We start from the raw sequence: 21,850 nt of genomic DNA, 5'->3' as shown, positions 1-21,850 counted from the left end.
CCCGTTCGAAAGAATATGGAATGCTGTGTGTGGCACAAGGAATTTTGAAGTACCGCTAACTTTATTTGTTTTGTGAAGTGCAGCGACGCATCGCCCTGTATCGGTTCATGCATCGCAGCACCAGAAATTACAGGGATACTGCAGTACCTGCCGCGTTGAAGAGAAATATCTACATTACAACAAAACGCTGCGCGGATGCGTGTCTCACCGTTGCTAGCCGGAACTCACCGGAAAAACTTACAGGACGACAGTGTTTTCCGCCGTTTCCACATAGGATGCCAGTATCCTGTGTCAATCTACATTAGGTGAACTTGTCAAATATCATTTAAATGGAACGCAGCTTTCCGGACAGGCTGGAGTGTCATGATGACGAATCATCCCCGTTCCCTTTCGGTTTGTCTGCCCCATTGGAATAATTTTTTTCTTTACGACGACGTTGTGGCCGACACTTGCTTAACGACCGGCTTTTGTGATTTTGCCTGTTAAGCTTTTCGCCGTTAGATAACAGTGATTGTGCGTCTTTTGTAATGGCCAGTGCGTAGTGACAGCTGAGCCAAACATCAAGTATTCCGTTTCCGGCTAGCGACATTATGCTGTTAAATGTTAATCGCTTAACTAAATTTTAATTAGGCGGTTTACGTACACCATAATAATAATATACTGTATATGTCTTTATTTATACGCTAAGAAGAGCTAAGAAAAAAGAACTAAGAACTGCACAGCAAATAAACTTAATAAAGTCCGTAGCTGCGGCTGGCACGTGTACGATACATCATACTTCTATAGAATTTTGGATACTCGTACTGTTAACCTGCAAGTTTTTGCTTCGCGATGGGATAATTATTATATCTTGTGAATTTTTTACGATTAAGACCTATGTACTCTACGTAGCATTTTGCCTCTTTTCACATTTGACCGCATAATACTTTATGTGCATGTAGCACTAGCATTCTGTCTACAAATATAATCGTAAGTACTTATCGTTATGTATAATATACGTACATTAGTGCATAGCTGCTATGCCATAGCATACAAAGTTATTACAAACAACGTCTTTAAGCCCTTTAAATTAGTACAACACAAGTACAGTACGTATTGTACAATTATTGTATTTGTACCTATGAAATTCCCGTACCTCAAAATACAAGTTCGGCATTACAATAATAATTATTATGATAACAATAGAATTCTAATCAAAGGCTAAAATGACCGAAGAATGACTGACCGATGCATGGGTGTGTGGGTCAGAACAAAGCCTCTATCTATACATGAAGTTAAGAAATGAAAGGAAAACTTCTTACACTTATTAATTTGAGCCGGCAAAAGTTCACGATACAGTATTTTAAACCGACGCCGCATTCGAAACGTTTTATTGTCATTTGTCACCACTAGTGAGTATTGGTCCTACAGATCAAAATTCTGTTTTTGAAATATGATGTATCATTTTGGAAATTCCAATCGATTAAGAAATTATTGTAAGTACATACGTAGTGTCGTGCGTATTCATCGTCAATTAATGTTCGCAGTAAATGATTTGTTGTAGTAATTGTCTACCCTGGGCCTGGTCTATTTGGAGTACACGTCATTAAAATCTCAGCCTCATGCCTCAGCCAATGGCTGCAACCACGGCTTTTTCAAGTGATGTTTAGGTCTTGAATCATTCTTGAACTTGAATCCCAGTACAGTATGAATCGCACGTATAAAAGATGCTTTCACGTTGTATACATTTCTCTGCTAAAATAAAACCATGTAAATTTCTGGTTTTTATTCGTTGATCTCTGATAATTAATTGTTGTGGGATTATTTTGGATTACCCGGACATTCCGACCCTACATGATCCAATTGTTATTGGGGATGCTGTTTGTTGAGCCCCATCAATCATGTCAGATAAGCGCAAACTGCTCGGTACGTCCTGGGTTCTAGGCCACAATTCGGTGGCTTGTGCGTTAAATAATTCAGTTCATTCTAAAAATATGGCGTGCTTGTTGCTTAACAGCGGAGGTCGATCGCACCCTCAAGAAAATCCAGGAGGGAATGGAGATATTCGATGAAATATGGGCAAAAGTGGGCCAAATATATAGATTGCGAGGATCGTAGTGCGGTGGCTAACGTAATGTTGTTTTTTCCCACGCTCAGGTGCAGGAGGCTCCAACCCAAAGCCACAAGGAGAAGTATGAGCAGGATCTCAAGAAGGAGATAAAAAAGTTGCAAGTACGCTGCTTCTTGTGTTGTCGTCACACCGCGAAGCATGGCCAACAAGTGCTTGTGCTTTTTTGCAGAGGTTGCGAGATCAGGTTAAAACCTGGATCGCTAGCAGCAATGAAATCAAAGATAAAGATCCCCTTTTAAAAGCCCGAAGAGACATTGAAATGGTATGCAATTCTTTGCATTCTTGCTGCAGAATTTTGGTTTTTTCTTGTTCAATTTTGCTTTGCCTGTGGTGATTGCATGGATTGCGGTTGATTTTGTTGTGTAGAAAATGGAAAAATTTAAGGATGTGGAAAGAGAGACAAAGACGAAAGTTTATTCTAAAGTGGGACTGGCCCAAGCGGCCAAAATGGATGTGAACCAGAAGAGGAAACTGGAAGCCAGAGCGATACTTTCTGTATGGATGCAGCATTCTGTCGCTCAATATTTATCCTTTGCGGTGCCGTCATTAATTGCATCGTTATAGTCATTCATCGAAAAAATGAACATCGATCTGGAACAATTTGAAAGTGAAATGGAAGACCTTGAAGCTGGTGCCAGGAAAAAGAAGCTGGAAAAAGAGGTATGCGTAAGTATTGACTTTTAAAAAAATGTGTTAGTAACAATTGTTTTGAGAGGCAAAACATTTGATTGCTGGATTTTGCTGCAGTTATAGGGCGGAGTTTTTAGCTGAAACGTTTGTGGTTACATTGTTGCCTGTTTTGATTGTATCTGAAGCTCTGCTTTTGCAGAAGCTGGAAAAAGTGGAATTCCTCAAGCAGATCATGGAATCCCACCGGAATCACATCACTAAAATGGAGATCATGCTAAGGATGCTGGATAATGACAGCTTAGATGCCGAGCAGGTGTGCGGCATCGCGGACGATATAAAGTTTTATTTGGACAAAGCGGATGAAGGCCAGGTTGAGGATGTGAACTATGTGTATGAAGGCATTGAACTGGAGGAAACAGGTATTTGTTGCTCAAGTGTTGTTGGGCGGTGGTTATTCGCTGACCAGTTTTCATTACCCGCTCTGCTTTGGCTTGCGTTGTATTACAATTTACTGAAACACTTTGAATCAAGAAACGACTTTTTATTATGGTGTTTTGTGATTTCATTATGCGTTTAACGTAAAATGGACCGAAAAAAATTGGATTTTTTGCTGTTTATTTGTACTTACTTATAATTAAACAGCGTGATAAATATGTCTGTTTTTTATAGTGCCAGAGTCACCTCCAGGAAGTCCAGAGCCGAGCGTAACATCGAAAGATTCGGATGATACGAAAAAGAAACGGCCTTCTGAAGATGTAAGATTTTTGTGACTTTTTTTTATTGAAAACTCTTAACACGACAGAATCCATATGAAAATTCGGCAATAAGTACTATTTTTATGTTTTGTTTGTTTACATAAATCCTTAGTTGACGTTTTCTTAATTTTGCCAGACGACGACGCCCCAGCCCGCTAAGCAAACCGCTAAAATGTCCATACCTATAAGCTCTACTGTGACGCCATCTAAACCGGTGGATGTGAAAAACGCCGTTGGTATATCTCCACCACCGAAACTAAGGTGAAAAGTAAAAGTAATTCGTTAATTGTAAACCAGATTTGGATACGTACTTTTAAAAAGTTCAACTTTACTTTACCTCTGTTTCAGCTTTACTTATGTCTTGCTCGCATTGCAGTCAATCACTTCCAAATCCACCGGCACAACCACCTCTTTTACAGGCATACGCTGCCGCAGCCGGTATTCTACATATGCACAGTATTTGAAAATGCTGGCAGGGTTTATTTATTTGGACTATGTTGTAGCCAAGGCGCTACCTCAACCAGCGGTGAAACCACCGCCGCAAATAGCCTCTCCTGCGTTAGCCGAAGAGCCAGAGAGTAAGAAGACCGAACCGGAACGACCGGCTGCAGATTCTCAGGCCTCAGCGGCCAGCGTCACATCTCCGCAAGGTACAAAATAATCTTCAGGATTTTTGCTTAAGTGTGCAAAAAATACGTTTTTTATGGCTAACATGGATACGAGTACTTGTCGTTTAGAAGATAAAATTTGGTTATTGCTTTTATGTGGTAATCCTGTAAAGTGATTCTTCCAGGTTGAGAATCAGGACTGTAGAATGGTATTAATTTTTATGCTTTTAAAAATAAGCGAAAATTCGTTATTGCTGTTAGACGCTTCCTCACGGCGGGCTTCTATCGATCCACAAATTCAGACGCCCGTTAAGCCGTCAACTCCCCTCCAGTTCCCACTCTCTGCCTCTCCTCGGCCTATGGGCGCCAGCTACGCCTCCTCCATCAGTGGCAGCAGCGCTCCTTCCACACCTCAGCCTTCCCCGATGAAAGATCCCTGGAAAGATATGATCCGGCCTCCGGCGAAACCACCGTCAACCAACGGTGTCCCACCACCTGCCGCACCTACGATGAATTTTACCGTGCAACCGGTCCCGCCGCCAGTCGCTCCGCCGAGTATTACACCCGTCAGTTTAACCCGTTCCGATCCGTCCGCGGCTTTCATGTCACCCATGGATACCAGCGTCGAGGAGAAGCTGGCGCCCTTTAGTCGCGGACATTCACGGAATCCATCGGAGGACTTTGATAAAACGGATATATCCGCCGCGATGCGAAGTTCAGGGCTGATGGAGACGCCGACCGCGCTGCATGTCCCGTTGATCACCAAGGCGGAGTTGGAATCGCGGATTTCTCCTATGATGGCCATGGCACCATTAGGACCGGAGCGGGCGACCAGGGATATGCTGCTGCAGCATAATTGGCTGGAGCAGGCCTTCCACAATCCCCCCAAACCCTGTGACTCGGAGCGGAGAAAGTAGGCAGTGAATATCATGGCTGTGTCTTGATCGTTTGCAGACTAAGCATGTGAAATGATTTAAAGGGCGTTCATTCCATGCGTACACTGCGCCATTCCGCCGGGATGGCCGCGCCAACCGCCGATGCCGCTGGTGTGCGATATGAAATTCTATGGCAATTTAAACAGTGATGCCCTGTTTTTCATCTTTTATTATCAGGAGGTTTGTGGTCGTGTGCGTGTTACGTTTCTGGAATGGTATTTTATCACACTTTTATTACGGGTGTTCGCTACTTTTGTTAATTTTTGTGTTGTTTATTTACACGTTTTTCGTAGTTACATTAATTTCGTTGCAGTACTTAGGTAGATTTTGGCTGTTTTATTAGTTTGAAGCAAAAAGTAATCTTGGTTTTTTCTGACAGGGAAGCTTAGCCCAAATTCTTGCGGCTAAGACACTGAAAAGCAAAAACTGGAGATTCCACAAGCAGCTGAATGCGTGGTTTCAGAGATTAGACGAACCGAAAGTAACAACCAGCGAATACGAACGAGTAAGCTTTTCGGTTTCGTCGGCTTTTTCGTTATGCGGATCGTGGGCTTTTTCGTTAAGAGTTACTTGAGTTATTGCGTTGTGTGTTTATATCATTTCCATTTGTAGGGAAACTACAAGTACTGGGATTTGGATAGCTGGTCGGAGAAGCAGAAGAATGATTTTACCTTTGAATATCGTTATTTGGAAAACGTGGATCTCAACAGATGGCCCTACGTATGAAACCCGCGTCACTCTTTTTTGAACGTATCAGTGGTTGTTTTCTTTCATACACACACGCGTTTTTGGTGGTATTAATTTTTAAGTGCTCCGGTTCAGCGCGGTATATTTATTGCGGTGGGCCGAGAGCCGCGTCGTTATTTTTTTCGTTTTGTTGGCTGTTGCTTTTATTCTATTTGCAGATAACTGCAGGATATTGACTGTGCTTTCTGTCTGTGTTCGTATCTGTATTGTGCTTGGGCTTGCTGGTTTTATGGCTGTATATACAGTAATATATGTTGTGATTATTATTCCCTGAATGGTTTTAAAACTGGATTGTTGCATGCAGAAGTATTCTTGATAAATGAAAAAAGGCATTTGCCGTAAGTTCTTGGCTTATGCTTCATCAGCGTGATCTTATTAGAATTCGCACAGCTTTAGTCATGTGTAATAATGATATGCAAAGACGGATACGCCGAGTAGCGTAAAGCGACGACCTTTATTATTCCAGTAACATGAATGGATGTATCGAGTATCTGTAGTTACTGTCCACTGTGTCCTATTGCAATCTGCTTTAATTAATTACAAAACTTGGGGTTGTCTTAATAAAAAATCTGTTTTTGCCAGATAACAATATTTTAAGAAGGCTGCTGTGTTGTGGTTGTTGTGTCAGAATCCGGTCCAGAATTCGCAGCCACGGTGTCATAAATCCATTTCTTGTGATGCATGACATTGGTGTAGACGCTTGGCTTATGCGGATGCCCACACTTCATTCCCCAAGATACAATTCCGTACAGTTTCCACTGTGAATCACCGTCATCGCAAACGAGAGGTCCCCCTACATCCACAAAAACATAAAGAAGCAAATTAAATTTTGAATTCTAAGTGCTGCATTTAGATCGGAAAACGGTTTAGAATCGTAAAGGTCACGATTGGCGTACCGGAATCACCCTGGCAGGAATCGTAGTAACCCAAACTGTATCCAGCACAAAACTAAAAGAACCCGCATAACTGTAATAATATGTACTGACAAGGTACTTGCATCTAAATATGTACACTATGCTGACTGCAGTCTGGACGTAAATTTAATGCTGAACTTTACACCCTAAGAGGCAATAAATTTACTATTCTTATTAAATATACCGGATTACGTTCTGGGTGTCTGTTAGATCCTAACCAGTAAGGAGCCTAACCTGGCGATCCGTTACGATGCCGTTACTACCCGCAGCCTTGGCGGACATGGAGCATTCCTGGTGCGGCATAATTTCGATGGCGATTTGGAGAACGTCATCTGAACCAGCTCCAACTTTAGTGGCGTTAACATCTGAAAACAATCCACTTTAATACTCAAAAATTCAAAAGGTCACGATTCATGTTTTAATAGAACTTGTACTTGTATATTAGTACTTGTATGTGTCTGTACATTGTACAATTAGAAATATTATATTCCACATATTTTGAGAGTACGTAAGGCAGCATACTTGGAATTTGTCCAGAAAACAGAGTTCCCCATCCTGCTACGTAGCAGACCCTTCTTCCATCTGGAGCGGTTTCGGCAAACGGGCGCAACCGAACGGGTTTTTGCGGCAAGCAGGCGGTGTTGATTTCCGGTCTCGTAGCGGGATCCAGCTCCACAAACCGGTCCAGTTTGAGGAGGGCGATATCGTTATCCATGCTGCCTGAGCCTTCAGGTTTATTGTAGTCCGGGTGTTTAATCAGTTTAGTGACCTTAAAGTAGTTATTTTCCGTGGCTTTCGCCAAATTATCCACACCCAGAATAATCCGCAGCGACGGGATCATACTTTCGCCGGCTGGCAGACAATGGGCCGCGGTCACTACCCACTGGTCGGCAATCTGTTAATGAAGTCAGTTTAAAAACAATTTTATAGATTTATAAACTAACATATTTTAATTAAGGGTTTACGATTACCAGTGTGCTTCCACATTGTTGTGGTGGCTTTTTGCCGGTCATCAACATGGCGCCTAACCACGGCCAGCTGTTATCCCACGGACGATTCCCATTAACAATGCGATTCTTGGTTTCCGATGGTTGGTTCTACAGAAAGAGAAATAAATTTTAGCCTTTACGCTGCATTAACCGCGGTATCCTGATCTTTTTCAAATGAGGAATAAAAGCCTAAATCTGTGTTAATATTTGCTGAATATTGTATTTCTTGTAGTAGTAGTTTAACGCTGCTCAAGTATCAGTAAGTTTGATCAAGTGATAATTAGAGTAAGCTACAGCAAAATTTGATTAAGTAGTGCATACGCTAACGACTTAACAAAATGTCAGTCATTGTTAAATTCTGGTTCGTTGTAATTAAACGCTGGATCGTAAACGCAGTACTTTCGCTTTTCCGCAGGTGAGATCCGGCACGTCGGCTAATATTCCGCCACCGGCTGATCCCGTTATGACATTTGTCTCCACCGCACGCAGGTTGTACCGGATCTGGAATCCCGTTCGGGCCATGTTGGGCAGATCGTTGGCATAGGGGTCCACGCAGATATCCACGACTATGAAAGCCGCCTCGCTTGGGAAGACAACGGGCTTACCGGAAGTAAAATGTTTCTGCATTATTGCTGTGAGATAAATAACGATTAACGGCACGATACATTCGTGACTGTAGTCTGCAGTAACAGAAGTTGATAAGTATTTAATTACAGTGCTTTATATTATATATACTATGTCGATGTACAGCGTGACAAAATGTCTACTTTTTAATGCATTCTCACCGTGATAATCCACGCCATCTGTAAAGAAGTCAGATTAAGTACTGTTGTAATTAAAGATATTTTGATGAAACTAGAATACTTTTTTCTTGCATTTTTCGGCACTATTCACCAAAACTGCAATAATTTAATAACTGGGAATATGCTGCACCGGCAAAGGTTTAAACGATATTAGTAATATCCGACTGAATTCTTTAGGGGCAACATACTTTCTCCCAGCTTTTTATATTTCGTGACATTGCAAATAAAGTTCATTTTGTCCGCCACATTCCCATCGGCGATAATGGCGTAGTCCCATGGACGAAGCGCTGCCGGTTGTCCAAGATCCCCAATTGTCACGTCAAATGTCTGGTTGTTGATGGAATTCAGAATGTACCGGCACTGATAAGCCGGGGTGTACGGAGTACTGGGATATCTACAAGATAGTCCTTATGGTTAGACGTTAGACATCACTAAACACCATGCAAAAATGTGCAGTTATGAGAGTATAAGTTGTATACTGAAAAACTGCGTACAGATACAGACACATACCCTTCGTGCGAATTCAAAGATCCACTGTCTTTTGCGTCAATTATTTTATGACAATCCGCAATTTTGGGTACGCTTTTAGCTGTTGGCGCAACTGAAAAGCACGGTTTTAGTTAACTGGTCAATCATTTATCGCACATCTTTGTAATTCCATATTACGTCTCAAGTCGGTATAAAAGTACAAATTACACTTTCAAGTACAAATTCTGACCTTTTAGGAGACAGTGAACTTGGTCGCAGTTCCATATCACAAAAACAGTGGCCAAGAAAGCAGTAAGAAACATCATCGCGTGGGCTCGCTAATTTACGGCACGTTGGACAAAACCGGATGTGGATCACTCCGGAGCAGTCATAAAATTCCACAAAAATTAAGGGTAAAAACAAATTTATTAGTCCAGGCAAGGTATACGACGTTTTGGGTTCATATCAGCCGTAAGGTCATGCGCACATGACGAGGTAGTACTGCGCAGTGGCACTTCCGTTTAAGGTTTTCTGATTTACTGAATTCCACAGAAGACTTGCATGTACAAGCCATAAATGTATCAAATCTCGTACTCATGTGCATAACTTTCTGGAAAACGCGTTATAGCCGTAAAAAAAATCAGCATTTGCTGATTATGCAAAGGAAAAGTTGCTGACCTTTTGCAATGCTACAAGTACAAGCACATGTCGACTACTGGAAATATTGTACGTACATCATTGTCACTTAAATCGGACGCCGTCGGTTAAGTTTGCTGTTCAATTTTTCACTTCAGCAGTCAATGATAAAACAAACCTTATAATTAAGTTCTCAACTTTGTGACCTGCAACAATGCCGGGAATGTGCAAACTAATGTGCAAAAATCCGTGCAATCTGGACGTGGATCGGAACGGTGCCACACTAACAGCTAACGATAATATAAGTACATATATTTTTTCAAATTACGCAAAGGTTAGTTAACATAACAGAAGCCATAAAACTGAGGAAAAGCGTCATCCGAGGAATGGTAAAAGAGCTCAAAGATCAGCCTTAATTCCGCCATTCCTTCATCCATCCAGCGAAGCAGTCGTAAAAACTGGAAAATCACCATAAAATGAAAACGATTAAAATTGTCATCTAAGCAGTCGTGAAATCCTGAGCGTTTCCTCCAACATCAGTCAAACGGCAACGTATTAAACAACAAACTCAACAGTGCGAGCCTGAAAGGTGCATACAACAAAAAGAAAAAAAGATTCCCCAATAATAATATTTCTACTCTTCATCCATTTCCTCCGTTTCCGCCTCCTGTTCGTCCTCCGGCTCCTCCATGGTGTTGTCCTCCTCCGCTTCCACCTCCTCATTCTGCGGCAGACTGGTCGCGGAGACGCGCGCCGGTGACGCTTTGCGGCTCTTCTTCTTCTTACTCTTGCTCTTGGATTTGGACACCTTCACGTTCTTCTGGACGTTATCGAAGAGCTCCGGATGCTCTTTTCGCATATGCTCCTTAATATCCTTGAGGGAATTCTCGTATTCCGCGATGCAGTTATCCACCGGACACTGCAGGATGAATTCGGGATTGGGATGCGTCAGACGGTGTACCTGGGTGAAATGGCGCCGGAAATGGTACATATCATTGGCGGAGAAGTCGCGGTGAGCGCACTCGGGCAGGGGACAGCGGGTGCGCGGATTCGGTGTGCCGGTGATCCAAATTCGGGTCACCTCCACCGTGTCCTCTTCTTCGTCATTGTTGTTCTCCGTCTTCGCCACACGAGCCACTTTGGGCTCTTCCCTGTAAAATGAAAACGCTGATTCTGCTTTTTTCGGTTACATTTCAAATTAACTGTCGGACTTAACCTGATGCAAATAAAATACTATCATCAGTGCATCTTATGATTCTTATCTGATGCACATACTGTAAATCCAGTAAATGGGAACAAAGTCACCAAACTAACCCATTTTAAAATCTGAAAATATTAATAATAATTGTGTTCAAATAATTGCGTTCAAATAAAAGTAAAGCAAAGCCACAAATAAAAACAAAATCTGGGAAAACTTTAAAGCAAACAATACCTAGAGCAAACAAAAAAATACCGCATGCAAAGGCTGTGCATACATGACATGTTTTTTTGTTTTAATAAGAATACGTACTCGTAAGTCACGGCAAGTGGTAATAATAGTAACGGTTACACAGTACAGTAATAAGTAAACAACTACGACAGACATGTTTTTTGTTTTAATAAGAATACGTACTCGTAAGTCACGGCAAGTGGTAATAATAGTACTTACGCTTGTACTAAGTAAACAAATACGCAACTGACATGACATGTTTTTTTGTTTTAATAAGAATACGTACTCGTAAGTCACGGCAAGTGGTAATAATAGTACTTACGGTTAGCTTGTACAGTACAGTAATAAGTAAACAAATTTACGCAACTGATTTGGTAAGTACTGTACAGTGTGCAACCAGTAGAGCATAATAATATACTTCTAACTATCCATCCTAACGTTATAAAGAATCTCTAGCTGTTTTTTGCTTCGACGTCTAATTTTTAAAATAATTATGCGATACGTGCTTTGGCTACGGGCTCTGTCTCGTGTTAACTGGGAAAACCAAACGTTTTACTTACGCTGCAACGGGCAGCGGTGCCCGCCGTTTGCTCTTCGGCTTGGGGGAATGGGCAGCAGGTTTGTACCTGGATCCCAGACTGCCATTACTGTTACTCGCGGGGGCTCGTCGTCCACCCGATGTCTTCGCAACCACCGGACTGCTCTCAGCCACCGCGGCAGTCCCCACTCCTTTTTGGCCGATCAGTTGGTTAATAGTGTTCTGCTGGTCTTTTATGGTTATGGCCTGCTGGTACGTGACTTCCGACAGGCGTTTCACCGTTGCCAGATGTTTCTGGCATCCTTCGCATTCCTGGCGTCCGATATTCAGTTCTGTCATCGCTGTTGAGAGCCCCCACTTGATCACACAAATCAATACGAGTGCTCTTGTGTTCCGATTAAAGCAGATGAACACGCCTTGTAATTGAGGTCGCGCACCTGAAAGATGCTTTCTTGACGATGAAGGTCTGGATAAAGAAGTAAAAACACTTTTTTCAAGGATCAAACCAGCTACAGCAGAGCTTCTTTGGTGGAGGGACTTCGACTTTGTTCCGTGGAAAATTTTCGCGAAGTGAAACTGTGAGCTTGCACACTGCCCTGCGTTTTGTAGTGCAGGCTGGGGGCGACTCTCTCAGTGATTCATGAGTAGAACTCAGGCTCGTTAACTCAGACAGTTTGCCAGGAACAGGCCACCAGCGCATGCTTGAGTCTAGCTTTTACTTGGCTTCAATCTTGGATTCAAGCGTCAACGCGAGAATGTGGCAAGAAATTTTATGTACTTACTTTTTAACTTTCGTTTTCGGTTACTAATACAGTAATACTTGCTATTAATAATTATGTTCACTGATTTAATACTTATCATTATTATTATACAGCACGAACATTATTGTGCACATTAATGCCATCATGATTTTACTAATATGAGGGCAAGCAACAAAAACATTTTCCTCGTACTAGTAATTATGAAGTAAAATAAAAAGACAAATATCTGGTTTACCGGTAAATTATAACTGTGAAATTCATTTATGAGCTATTCATAAACAAATCTGACTGTTGCCAGCTACAGTACTTTATCGTTTATCGCAAAAACACAACCCACAATGAAGATATATACTGGTCTAGGGAAGAAAATTCTTGAGCAGTTTATAGTAGTTTTGGTTTATGGCTTACGCTATCCTCAAACATTTACAAAGAATAAACAGGGCATCAACAATCGGCTCTAAGTGAACATCGCATTTGCCGAACCGTCCCTGCAGTTGCAGACGAAAGGATAGCATCGGAAGCAGGGTTAATGTAAGCACGCTATGGCATCAGAAAGGTTGCCTGTCAGCCGTCAGGCAAATGCGCGCCCTCGACCAGGAAGAACGGTTCGAGTGACGACTGGCAGATTAAGTAATTATCGACCCAATCCCGAGTTTCAGCCCCAAGATATCCCAAGTTCGGCTCCAATTCTAACCTGTATTTTTTATACCCTGCACATTCTTATGGTAGTCTCAAGCTGTGAATTACTGTAACCGGCAACGTCTGTGCTGCTGCTTTACAGTACAGATAGGTACAGGGACTATAGAAACATACCAACTGCTTCATAAAAATCGACGACGCGTTAAGTATAGAGAACATTTAAAAATTTCAAGTGCCTATACATTTAAATATAAAGAAACATTGCACTTGTACAAGCAATCGACAAACCTATGCAGAAAAAGTGAGAAAATAAAAATCAATCCCAGTGGATTCCCAACTACTTATGCCGATGCGCCATTAGATTCTTTAACTTTTTCCTTCAGATCGGCAATTCGTCGTTTAATCGTTTCCATACGGATCAATCTGAATTACACCACATATTAAAGAACAATACGAGATTCACTTAAACAGCTTTAAAAAGCTTCAAAGTTCTTACTGATCCGTAGCTTGTTTGTGCATCTGCTCATAAGAGTTGCCGGAAATTCCAGCAGCCGACGTGACAGCGTTATGCAGTTCCTTTTGTCTTTGCCGATAGACCAGCTTTTCTTCCACCTGGAAGTACAGATCCATCATTATACGAGTGCTGATTCATGTACTTACACACACTTTTGCCGTTTTCAATGCTATTGCCAATTAAAATTATCTGCTTTGTAGAATAAAAAGCTAAATTCATGTTAGCCCACAAGTACTTACATGTAAGATTGTAATTGTAAGTATAACTACACTTCTTTGTGTGCACGCATGAACTTCAGCTTATGAAATGACACAACTACGAAAGACGAAGAATATTCATATTATTCATTCATACCGTCTTTAGAAGCTCTTCGATATCCCCAATTTTGAAATGCAATTCATCTAAATTATTTTGCAGCTCCATCTCAGCCGTAGTCAGCGCCGGATTCCAATCGGACAAATTGCTTTGGAGAGTGCTCAAACTAAAGCAGCAAGATTTTTCTCACGTTCAATCCATTACTGCCAAACAAACTTTTCCTAACCGAGAATCCGTATCTTCCATTTCAATCCTAACGTAATCACACTGGTTTGAGAATTCATGTAGTTTTTCCGTCAGCTCTGCAGCTTTTTGGTCCATTGCACTAATCAGATTCGCCAAATCACGTCTACGAGCTTTTAGACGTTCTTGCCTGCAAACAATCGCTCTAAGATTTTCGAAAAACAGCAAAGTACGACATGTATGACACCTTTGAAAATATTGAAGCAGATTATACCCTATGGTAAATAATTTGCATAAAATGCGCGTTTACGCGGCAAAACTCGCGGCTGTTCAGCTATTTTCTGCTTAACTCGATCCTATGTGTTAATAGACGGTAAATCCATGTCAGACGCGCGTGAGAGGACAGACGCGTGGTAACGCTTAATATTGCTCTGACTGCCTAATTTTAGACTTACAATTAGAGCTTTTCTTACTTTGTCACGTGTTCTGCATTAACAAATACAGCCCAAGCATGTAATATTCATAGACTACTACTTCTATTTACGAGTGCTTAATCTTGACACTGCAATGCAAAAATCGAAAATTCGCAAAAGAAACTAAAACTATATAATTACCGATTCCGGATAGCTTGCGCTGCTTTGGCTTGACGGTTCATATATTCTTCCGTATAAATCGATACGCCGTGGTCCAAAACTTGTTGCAAATCCTCTGCCGACAACTGATCAGTGTTTTTCATACTACAAACACATAAACGAATAATATAAATCGATACCAATGCATCAGGAATGAATTCGTATCGCATAGTTTCTTCTTAAGGAATAAGAAGGAAATACGATAACACTATTTGTTTAAGAAACAGGACTTTTATTACAAAACTTTCACATTACTTGAACACGGGCAAATTCCTTTCCCGTCTCAGCAAATTTTGGATCAGCTCCGAAAAAGGCACTTCAGAATTTGACTTGTTCTGAGTTTTTGATTTAAAGTCCGGAATTTTCAAGCCACTTTTTCCAGACGATGCATTAACACTAATCAGATACATACGTTACAGGATACCCTTGAGACAAAAAGTAACAAGCACAATCATAAGAATTTCCTACCATATCGGCTGAATACTGACTTGACCGTTCGATGCAACGGACAACAAGGAACATTCATTTGTGTCTGAAGTGATTAATTGAGCACCCAAGAAAAACAAATCATTCCTGCAAAAATCATATTGTTAAAGAAACTTGACAATCTCATTTTACTGGAAACTGGAGAAGGGGCTTACGATGTCTCAAACGGATCCGAACTCAGAATTGTTCGCACATCGGAAGAACGAAGTGATTCCAAATCCATGTTCTCTGAAAAGAATATCAATGTGTACAAGGTTCCGCTACTAGTGAACAGAAGTGGACCAATTCCTCACCTAACATTGACAGATCATCCAGCCATGGCACTGCAATGCCGAAGATCCTGTGTTCGGTTATGTAAGCATAACATCCAGGAATATCACGCCCTGCAAACACGGTACTTAATTTTTGACTACAGTACTTTCACTGGGCCAGTACTTTCACTGTACTTTCACTGTACTACAGTACTTTCACTGGGCCAAATGCCATTCATTCAACTTTACATTACACACCATAAATACTTACTGGAAAGCAGTCTGGCGTGATGACTCTTTGGTAAATTTCGGATATTTTCAGCGGACGTCACAAGCTCTAACTTTTCCAACGTAATAAATTCCCAAGAACTGGAAAGAATCGCACCGGAAGAAGTGTTGTCAGCCTACAAAACAATACAACAAGTGTGACAAATCTACACGAATATAAAAATGCTGAAACCAGGCAAACTACCAGCCTTACTTCAATATCATCCTTCTCCAGAAGTAACCCATGTACTAACTTATCACCATTGGATGCAATTATCAAAACGGGGACGGAGGCACTGATATAAGCAATGGAGGAGGCAAAATGAGAAACATCCCCACCAAACGGAACAATGTTATTGACTGGACCACGAACCGAACTGGCCACACACCTACGAAAAACAGCAAACCTCACAAAACTATCTGAACATTAATCTCCACACAACTGCCTAATTATCACCCACTTCCAAATAAATCTAAAATATTTTAAGACTCAGGAACATTTGCAAAGAAATACATAACTATCGAAATACATAAAGCAATTATTACAAAACAGCAAAATTTATTACACAACAAACGTTAGACTTGCCTGTCATAACCGGCAGTCATATCGAATGTATAGACGAGGCCATCCGAGCGCAATGCGAAAATCGTCACAGTGGCGCTTTCGTTTTCGGGAGATCGGTAGTAGGCTGACGCCGCGCTGACATCACCATTATGAGCAGTGCAAAATGCTGTGAAATTATGCAGACTGAGCTTATTGGAGCTCCCGTGCAGACTGACCACCAAATCCGGCTGCGAGGGAGATGCCAAGCGGAACAGACGCAGGTTATTGTCTGACGTCAGAACGAGAAAATGTGTCTCGCGCATGGAAAACCATTCGAACTGGAGAATGTGGATTTTCGGATTGTTCAGAAAGAAGCGCTCAGCAATGGCAATACAACTGCAGAAAATTATCCATACCCATCATAAATAAATCGGTATAATAAATCCGGCTAACGAATTACTCACTGCGAGACTTTTCGCCCGTGTTCAGGAATGTCGTCCGTTGCAGTGTTGATCACGCTCAAGCCTCGCGCTCCGACAACGGCCACACAGCTGCCGTACGGACTGCATACAATTTCTCTCGCTTCGAAAAGCGGAGCAATATCACATTCGATTTTCTGCAAAAGAAGGCAGTGCGAAAGGAAGAACAGTTCACTGATTCAAGTCAGCGTCTTACGATGAAGTTCTGCATTTCAGGATCTCGAAAATTCGCTGAGACCAAACACGAGTCTTTGTTGTTCCAATAGAAAATGCGATCATTTCGAACGGCAATCAAGCTGCGCAGCGAAGTTGTTTTCGAGCTACCGTATAAGTAATCCGATGAGTCCCAGGAACTCTGCAGAGCGGTCTGCCATGGCGCACTTTCCAAAAGACTCTTCGCGACATCACTCACATCCGTGGATCCGGGAACATTCTGACTGGAAGAGCGATCCAAAGAGTCTCTAAGGGACTGCATTTTCATATTGCGCAGGGGAAATTAAAGTCAACTGCGAAGTAATCCTGATACCATAGTTTCGAAATAAGTACTACTGGAGACTCAGTATCTGGAGACTGGAAATCTGGTGATGAGAGAAATAACAATAACATTATTACAAATTATTAGTTATAATTTCGCTGTCGCTTCGACATTTTTTTGACATCAAACGTCTGACCGCCTCCCGCATCGTAATGCCATGCAGGGCTTTTCTGTTGCTGGGAGTCTGTTGTCCTTAAGCTAAGTAAGTACTGTACTTAAACTGCGATTTCAGTTTCCCATCTCTCCGATTGTTAAGATATATTTTAGTATATTTAGTTATATATATCATCTAAAAATGTCTTGGTTTAGCTGGAGGACGAGGCCCAGTTCCTACTTTTGGCTAGCATGCAGCTGGTGTTCAATGCTGCTGTTGCACTGGGGTGCGGGATGTCCGGCAGCACCTGAAAGGCCACCAGCGATCGACTGGGACTATGAGTACCGAAAGGCAGGCTCTGACTGTGAGTATGAGGAGGGTCTTTACATTAAAAATGGTTGCTCAGCCTGCATCCTGCCAGCAATGTTAAGACTTAGTATATTATCACTTCGAAGCTAACCTTAGCTAAGCATGGTAAAGAAACTTTGATATAAACTTTATACGAGTAATACCCTTGCTATCATAACGTCCAATCGGATCATGTTACTGGATCATGCATGTAAGTCCTTTCTCACAGTGAACAACATGCTGGCGGAGGCGATGCTGAATAATCGCCAGGATGACCGGGTCATTTTGGCGCAGCTTGCCATGAGCGATGGCGTGACGGACAGCGTGGTGTACCGGCCGAGACTCGGTGAGGATGCAACGTTTATGTGCGACGTGCCTGCCGGTAGTGACTGGCGTGATGTGTCCTGGGTACATCAGGATCGCACCATCTTTGAAGCAGGACGGGCGCTGCCGTTGCCGGTGGAGGACGTCTCGGGACAGGCCTACAACTTCAGCCGCGTGAACGACACTCTGTTCCTTGTGGTCGTTAATGTCAGCATGCGCTCCGGGGGATCCATACAGTGCATCAGCATTCCGTCGGGCCCCGCCTACACGTCTCACCGTCGCGTTCTGTAACGGTTCATGCTCCTGCCGCTGATCACGCGTCACACTGACGTTTTTGCGTCACCGGGCGCCTACCGGATCGCCACTGAGGGTGAGCCCGTTTCGGTGTCGTGTACAATCCGCCTTCCCTTACCGGAAGACATCTACACAAATCTGCACAATCACGTGATTTGGCGCCATAACGGCCGCATTCTCAAAGGGCCCTGGGAGGCGCCGTACGGCAACTTAATGCCCGCAACGGGGCGCGCCCAAATAATACCGCACACGCCATCCCCCAACAGACCCGGAGAACTGACAAGCTCTGTGTTAGACTTTGAGGCCATTGGGTTAGCCGATGCTGGTTATTTTCAGTGCTTTTTTCGCCCCCACCGGGGCATTCATGAATGGATATTGCAAACGACGAAGCTTTTGGTTTCTCCTAAGAATGATACGCAGTAGCAATTTATATTTATTAAAAAATCACAGTATGCAGGGTTGCATGAATCTATGGTAAAGTAATTAAGCACACTGATTACCAGTGCGTATCATGCAAAGAAATGTCACATACATAAATGCTGCAAATGAACTTCACATTTTACTTATTGTTAGTCAAATTAATTGCTGCGGTAACGCCGGTAAGGGTTTTCAGTTTTAGACTGAGCTTTTTCTGACCCGAAACAGTCATCAATATAAAAAATTATCTGCAGCATTCATACTAATCCAGCATCGAAGGAGGCTTGCGAATTGACGACTTTGATCTGTTTCAGTCAATTGCAGATATCTTGCCTTGCAGACGTCTTTGATCATGACTTCATATTTGAAAGAGTCGCATCTTGCCATCAAGTAATTATTAAACCTGAGTAGAAATAACAATCCGACTTATACGACAGAAAAATCGACAGTTGTACTCGAATGCATTGTGTAGATAACTTTGTAGATAACTGAACATCGCACGTGGCGATGTTCAGTTTGGCGATAACGATTTTGGCTGTTTTTTAACGTTTAATTTCTATCATTTTAAGTAGTATTACGTATATGCACTTTTTGTTACATTGGTGGCCTTTGCCCAATAAATATACATCGCACGTGAACAGGTTACAAATGTGCGAAACCAAAGAAATCACATAATTTATGATCATGATAATTACATATGTAAGTAAAATACGCCCAGCGAATCTGCCGCAGTAGCGAAGGGATGCAGATAATATTTCCACCTTTTCCATAATGCATTATGGGGATTGGGGAGGTTATTGTTTGCACACCATGCGGCATGCACTTCGAACATGCACATAAAGTACTCCGACATCATACCTACTGCACATGGCTTTTGAACGCTTAATTCATGTTGTATTTAAAAGACAATGTTTAAGGAAAATGGCCCGGTACATAATGGTACCGGTACATAATGGCCCGGTCAAAAATGGGATACATACACTAAAACTTTCGCTTGCGCGCACTCCGAATCACTATTTTGTAATAATTTATGTATGTATCCCATTTTTGACGCTATGTACCGGGCCATTTCCCTTAAATGAAATTCTGGAAACAAGGTACTCGTATTATACGAATAGTATATGGCACGTACGGTACATAAGCGTACTGGTTAGCGCTATAACTCATATTTGCGGGTCAGCCGGCTTACCTTTAGTCCCTCTTCTGACGACAAAAAATTTTCAGCAGGCAAATTCTCGTGGCTTTTGAGATTTAACCAGGATTTTGAAGTGGAAATTTTATTGTTTTAAGTTTTTGCTGTCAAATTTTCACAGGATATCAAAATATGTATTTTGCAGCCGCGTTTTTTTTAACTGTATTAATTAGATTGGCATGTTTCCCATTCCCGATCTGGCGAACTGGTACGAAATTTTTGGTAAAATTTTAACGATCTGAATTAGTGACACTGTCAGTCGTCCTGGGCTCAAGCCACTTATTTACGTTAGACTTATGTTGTATGGACAATTAATCGAGAATTGCCCAGCAATCCGGTTCTATGCTCGCGGCATTAATGATTAAAAGAAGCTGTGGTGGAAAGACTACAGTAGTTCCACTTATTAGGTAGTCTTGTGACATACGCACAGCAATAGTTGCTACTCGAGCAGTCAGTAAGTAGATGAGTTGTAAGTTGTTAGTATGTAGTTGTTACGTTGTCCAGGCGCGTTGTTAAAATTTTGTATTTTGTATATTCAAACTGTCACCTTTTTTCTAGTGATTTCTGCACACCGCAAGAATTTGTCTAATAATTTCGAAGTTAAATTTGCTGATTATTTTCCAACGCGTCAAAATGAGCGTTAACCCAAACCCATTTGAACGTATGCCTATGTCCTCATCGACGCAATGGCAATGTGCTAAAATGATGGATCCGGAGCGTATTCTGACCGCTGTGGACTTCATAGCGGGTGTTTGTAGCATACAGACCATCGTCATTATAATTTCTGTATTATAGCTACTATTTTTTTGTTACCGTTACAGCCTTCGGAGAAGGGCTCGGCAAGCCTATAATCTGATCATGCGCGGTGCCCTTTTCACGCACATGTTTTCGGATAACAGTCGCCCCAATAAGAGATGACAGCCAGATAAAGAAGAAGCACCGGTGCCATCCCCAAGCACAACAATCAGTGTTAAAATGAAAGAAGAAGAGCCATCCGCCCAAAACACCGGATGTGCCCAGGAAATGCAGGTGATGGTGTAATCACTCTTATACTGTATATCGAACACCCGACTGCCAACCCCTGCGGCCTTGGTTGCCCTAATTAACAAGCTGAATGAACCATGAAGGTCAAACCTACGGAATCCGCATCTCGTTCCGAATTGCGGACAATAAATTATAGTCCACATTATCCTACATCGTATTATTATTATGCTGCAGTATGTCGCGAAAACAATGCTTTTTTGAGTATTACTATGTTAGGTTATAATATTTAGACTGAGCATCATTAAATGAAAGTTTTATCATATGTAGAATTATTCGGCATAATGTAGAATATGTAGAATTATTCGGCATGGAAAAAAATAAAAACAAAGGCAGTCCCCGGCATTGATGAGGGTTCTTTGTATGTGCGTCTGCCCGTAAGTGTTGCCAGAAATGCCAACAGACGAAGTGACAGCATTGAGCAGTTCTTTGCTTTTCTCGAAATATGGCTTTTCTTCCGCCTGGAAACACAGATCTATAATCTAACTTGTAAAAAAAATTATTTACTTTGTCAGCTGCACACATGAACATTAGCTTTATGAATTTTTAGCATGGAACTGCATCGCAACACGTTTCACAATAATCACCATAGTGGCGTAAAACAGCATAAACAGAACCTGAAATACAAAAAGTAAAGGAAAAACCTCATAAACATACACACACACACACACACTTGCGTTTATGCTTCACATCGTCTTGAGAAGTTTTTCGACACCGCCAAGTGTGAACTGCGATTCCTCAGGATTATTTTGCAGCTCCATTTCAGCCGTACGAGTAGTCGAGTAGTCAGCGCCGTATTCCAACCGGACAAATTGCTTCGGACTTAGGTCAAACTAAAGCAACAAGCTTTTGTCCCCATCAACACATCACGGGGCACTGGTCATTAATTAAAATTATTAAGTAAAATTCTGTATAATTATACTTACAATTTCTGTAACCGTTAAATACAACCCAAACCGTATTCGAAGAAAG

General features: G+C 41.8%; 5 protein-coding genes across 6 annotated transcripts; 2 read left to right on the top strand and 3 right to left on the bottom strand.

Moving 5' to 3' along the window:
• The first annotated feature begins 1,658 nt into the window (after positions 1–1,658).
• On the top strand, positions 1,659–6,291 carry LOC129594665 (CCR4-NOT transcription complex subunit 3-like). 2 transcript variants are annotated; one of them, XM_055491435.1, is made up of 15 exons: positions 1,659–1,905; positions 1,997–2,064; positions 2,137–2,211; positions 2,280–2,372; positions 2,477–2,605; positions 2,675–2,776; positions 2,940–3,159; positions 3,410–3,495; positions 3,632–3,756; positions 3,872–3,933; positions 3,999–4,145; positions 4,365–5,016; positions 5,083–5,218; positions 5,418–5,543; positions 5,651–6,291. In XM_055491435.1, the coding sequence occupies exons 1-15, from the start codon at positions 1,881–1,883 to the stop codon at positions 5,762–5,764; spliced, it is 2,160 nt and encodes a 719-aa protein (XP_055347410.1). In that variant the 5' UTR covers positions 1,659–1,880; the 3' UTR covers positions 5,765–6,291. The 2 variants fall into 2 exon arrangements, with proteins under 2 accessions (XP_055347410.1, XP_055347419.1); XM_055491444.1 differs by having other exon boundaries at positions 1,660–1,905; positions 2,675–2,770; positions 5,651–6,287.
• On the bottom strand, positions 6,210–9,544 carry LOC129594681 (chymotrypsin-like elastase family member 2A). Its single transcript, XM_055491454.1, has 10 exons — positions 9,210–9,544; positions 9,002–9,092; positions 8,680–8,885; positions 8,474–8,491; positions 8,088–8,320; positions 7,671–7,796; positions 7,222–7,594; positions 6,934–7,064; positions 6,682–6,733; positions 6,210–6,578 (listed from the first exon to the last, which is right to left on the bottom strand). Exons 1-10 carry the CDS (start codon positions 9,283–9,285, stop codon positions 6,379–6,381), a joined length of 1,506 nt encoding a protein of 501 aa, XP_055347429.1. The 5' UTR covers positions 9,286–9,544; the 3' UTR covers positions 6,210–6,378.
• Positions 9,545–9,738: 194 nt separating this feature from the next.
• Positions 9,739–12,150, bottom strand: LOC129595520 (uncharacterized). Its single transcript, XM_055492565.1, has 2 exons — positions 11,585–12,150; positions 9,739–10,746 (listed from the first exon to the last, which is right to left on the bottom strand). Exons 1-2 carry the CDS (start codon positions 11,899–11,901, stop codon positions 10,230–10,232), a joined length of 834 nt encoding a protein of 277 aa, XP_055348540.1. The 5' UTR covers positions 11,902–12,150; the 3' UTR covers positions 9,739–10,229.
• A 614-nt stretch (positions 12,151–12,764) lies between these two features.
• LOC129595472 (nuclear pore complex protein Nup88-like) lies at positions 12,765–17,242 on the bottom strand. Its single transcript, XM_055492498.1, has 14 exons — positions 16,830–17,242; positions 16,619–16,770; positions 16,197–16,550; positions 15,825–15,999; positions 15,615–15,747; positions 15,386–15,475; positions 15,248–15,320; positions 15,075–15,179; positions 14,862–15,002; positions 14,589–14,711; positions 14,018–14,164; positions 13,831–13,957; positions 13,459–13,574; positions 12,765–13,385 (listed from the first exon to the last, which is right to left on the bottom strand). The coding sequence occupies exons 1-14, from the start codon at positions 17,112–17,114 to the stop codon at positions 13,304–13,306; spliced, it is 2,103 nt and encodes a 700-aa protein (XP_055348473.1). The 5' UTR covers positions 17,115–17,242; the 3' UTR covers positions 12,765–13,303.
• Positions 17,243–17,416: 174 nt separating this feature from the next.
• On the top strand, positions 17,417–18,605 carry LOC129597783 (uncharacterized). Its single transcript, XM_055495461.1, has 2 exons — positions 17,417–17,626; positions 17,840–18,605. The coding sequence occupies exons 1-2, from the start codon at positions 17,464–17,466 to the stop codon at positions 18,223–18,225; spliced, it is 549 nt and encodes a 182-aa protein (XP_055351436.1). The 5' UTR covers positions 17,417–17,463; the 3' UTR covers positions 18,226–18,605.
• Positions 18,606–21,850: the final 3,245 nt, after the last annotated feature.

Source organism: Paramacrobiotus metropolitanus, unplaced genomic scaffold (assembly GCF_019649055.1).
Source record: "Paramacrobiotus metropolitanus isolate TYO unplaced genomic scaffold, Prichtersi_v1.0 Parri_scaffold0000003, whole genome shotgun sequence".
Taxonomy (NCBI): Eukaryota; Metazoa; Tardigrada; class Eutardigrada; order Parachela; family Macrobiotidae; genus Paramacrobiotus; species Paramacrobiotus metropolitanus.
Note: the sequence above shows the minus strand (reverse complement) of the source record. Positions and strands in the feature narration are given on the sequence as shown.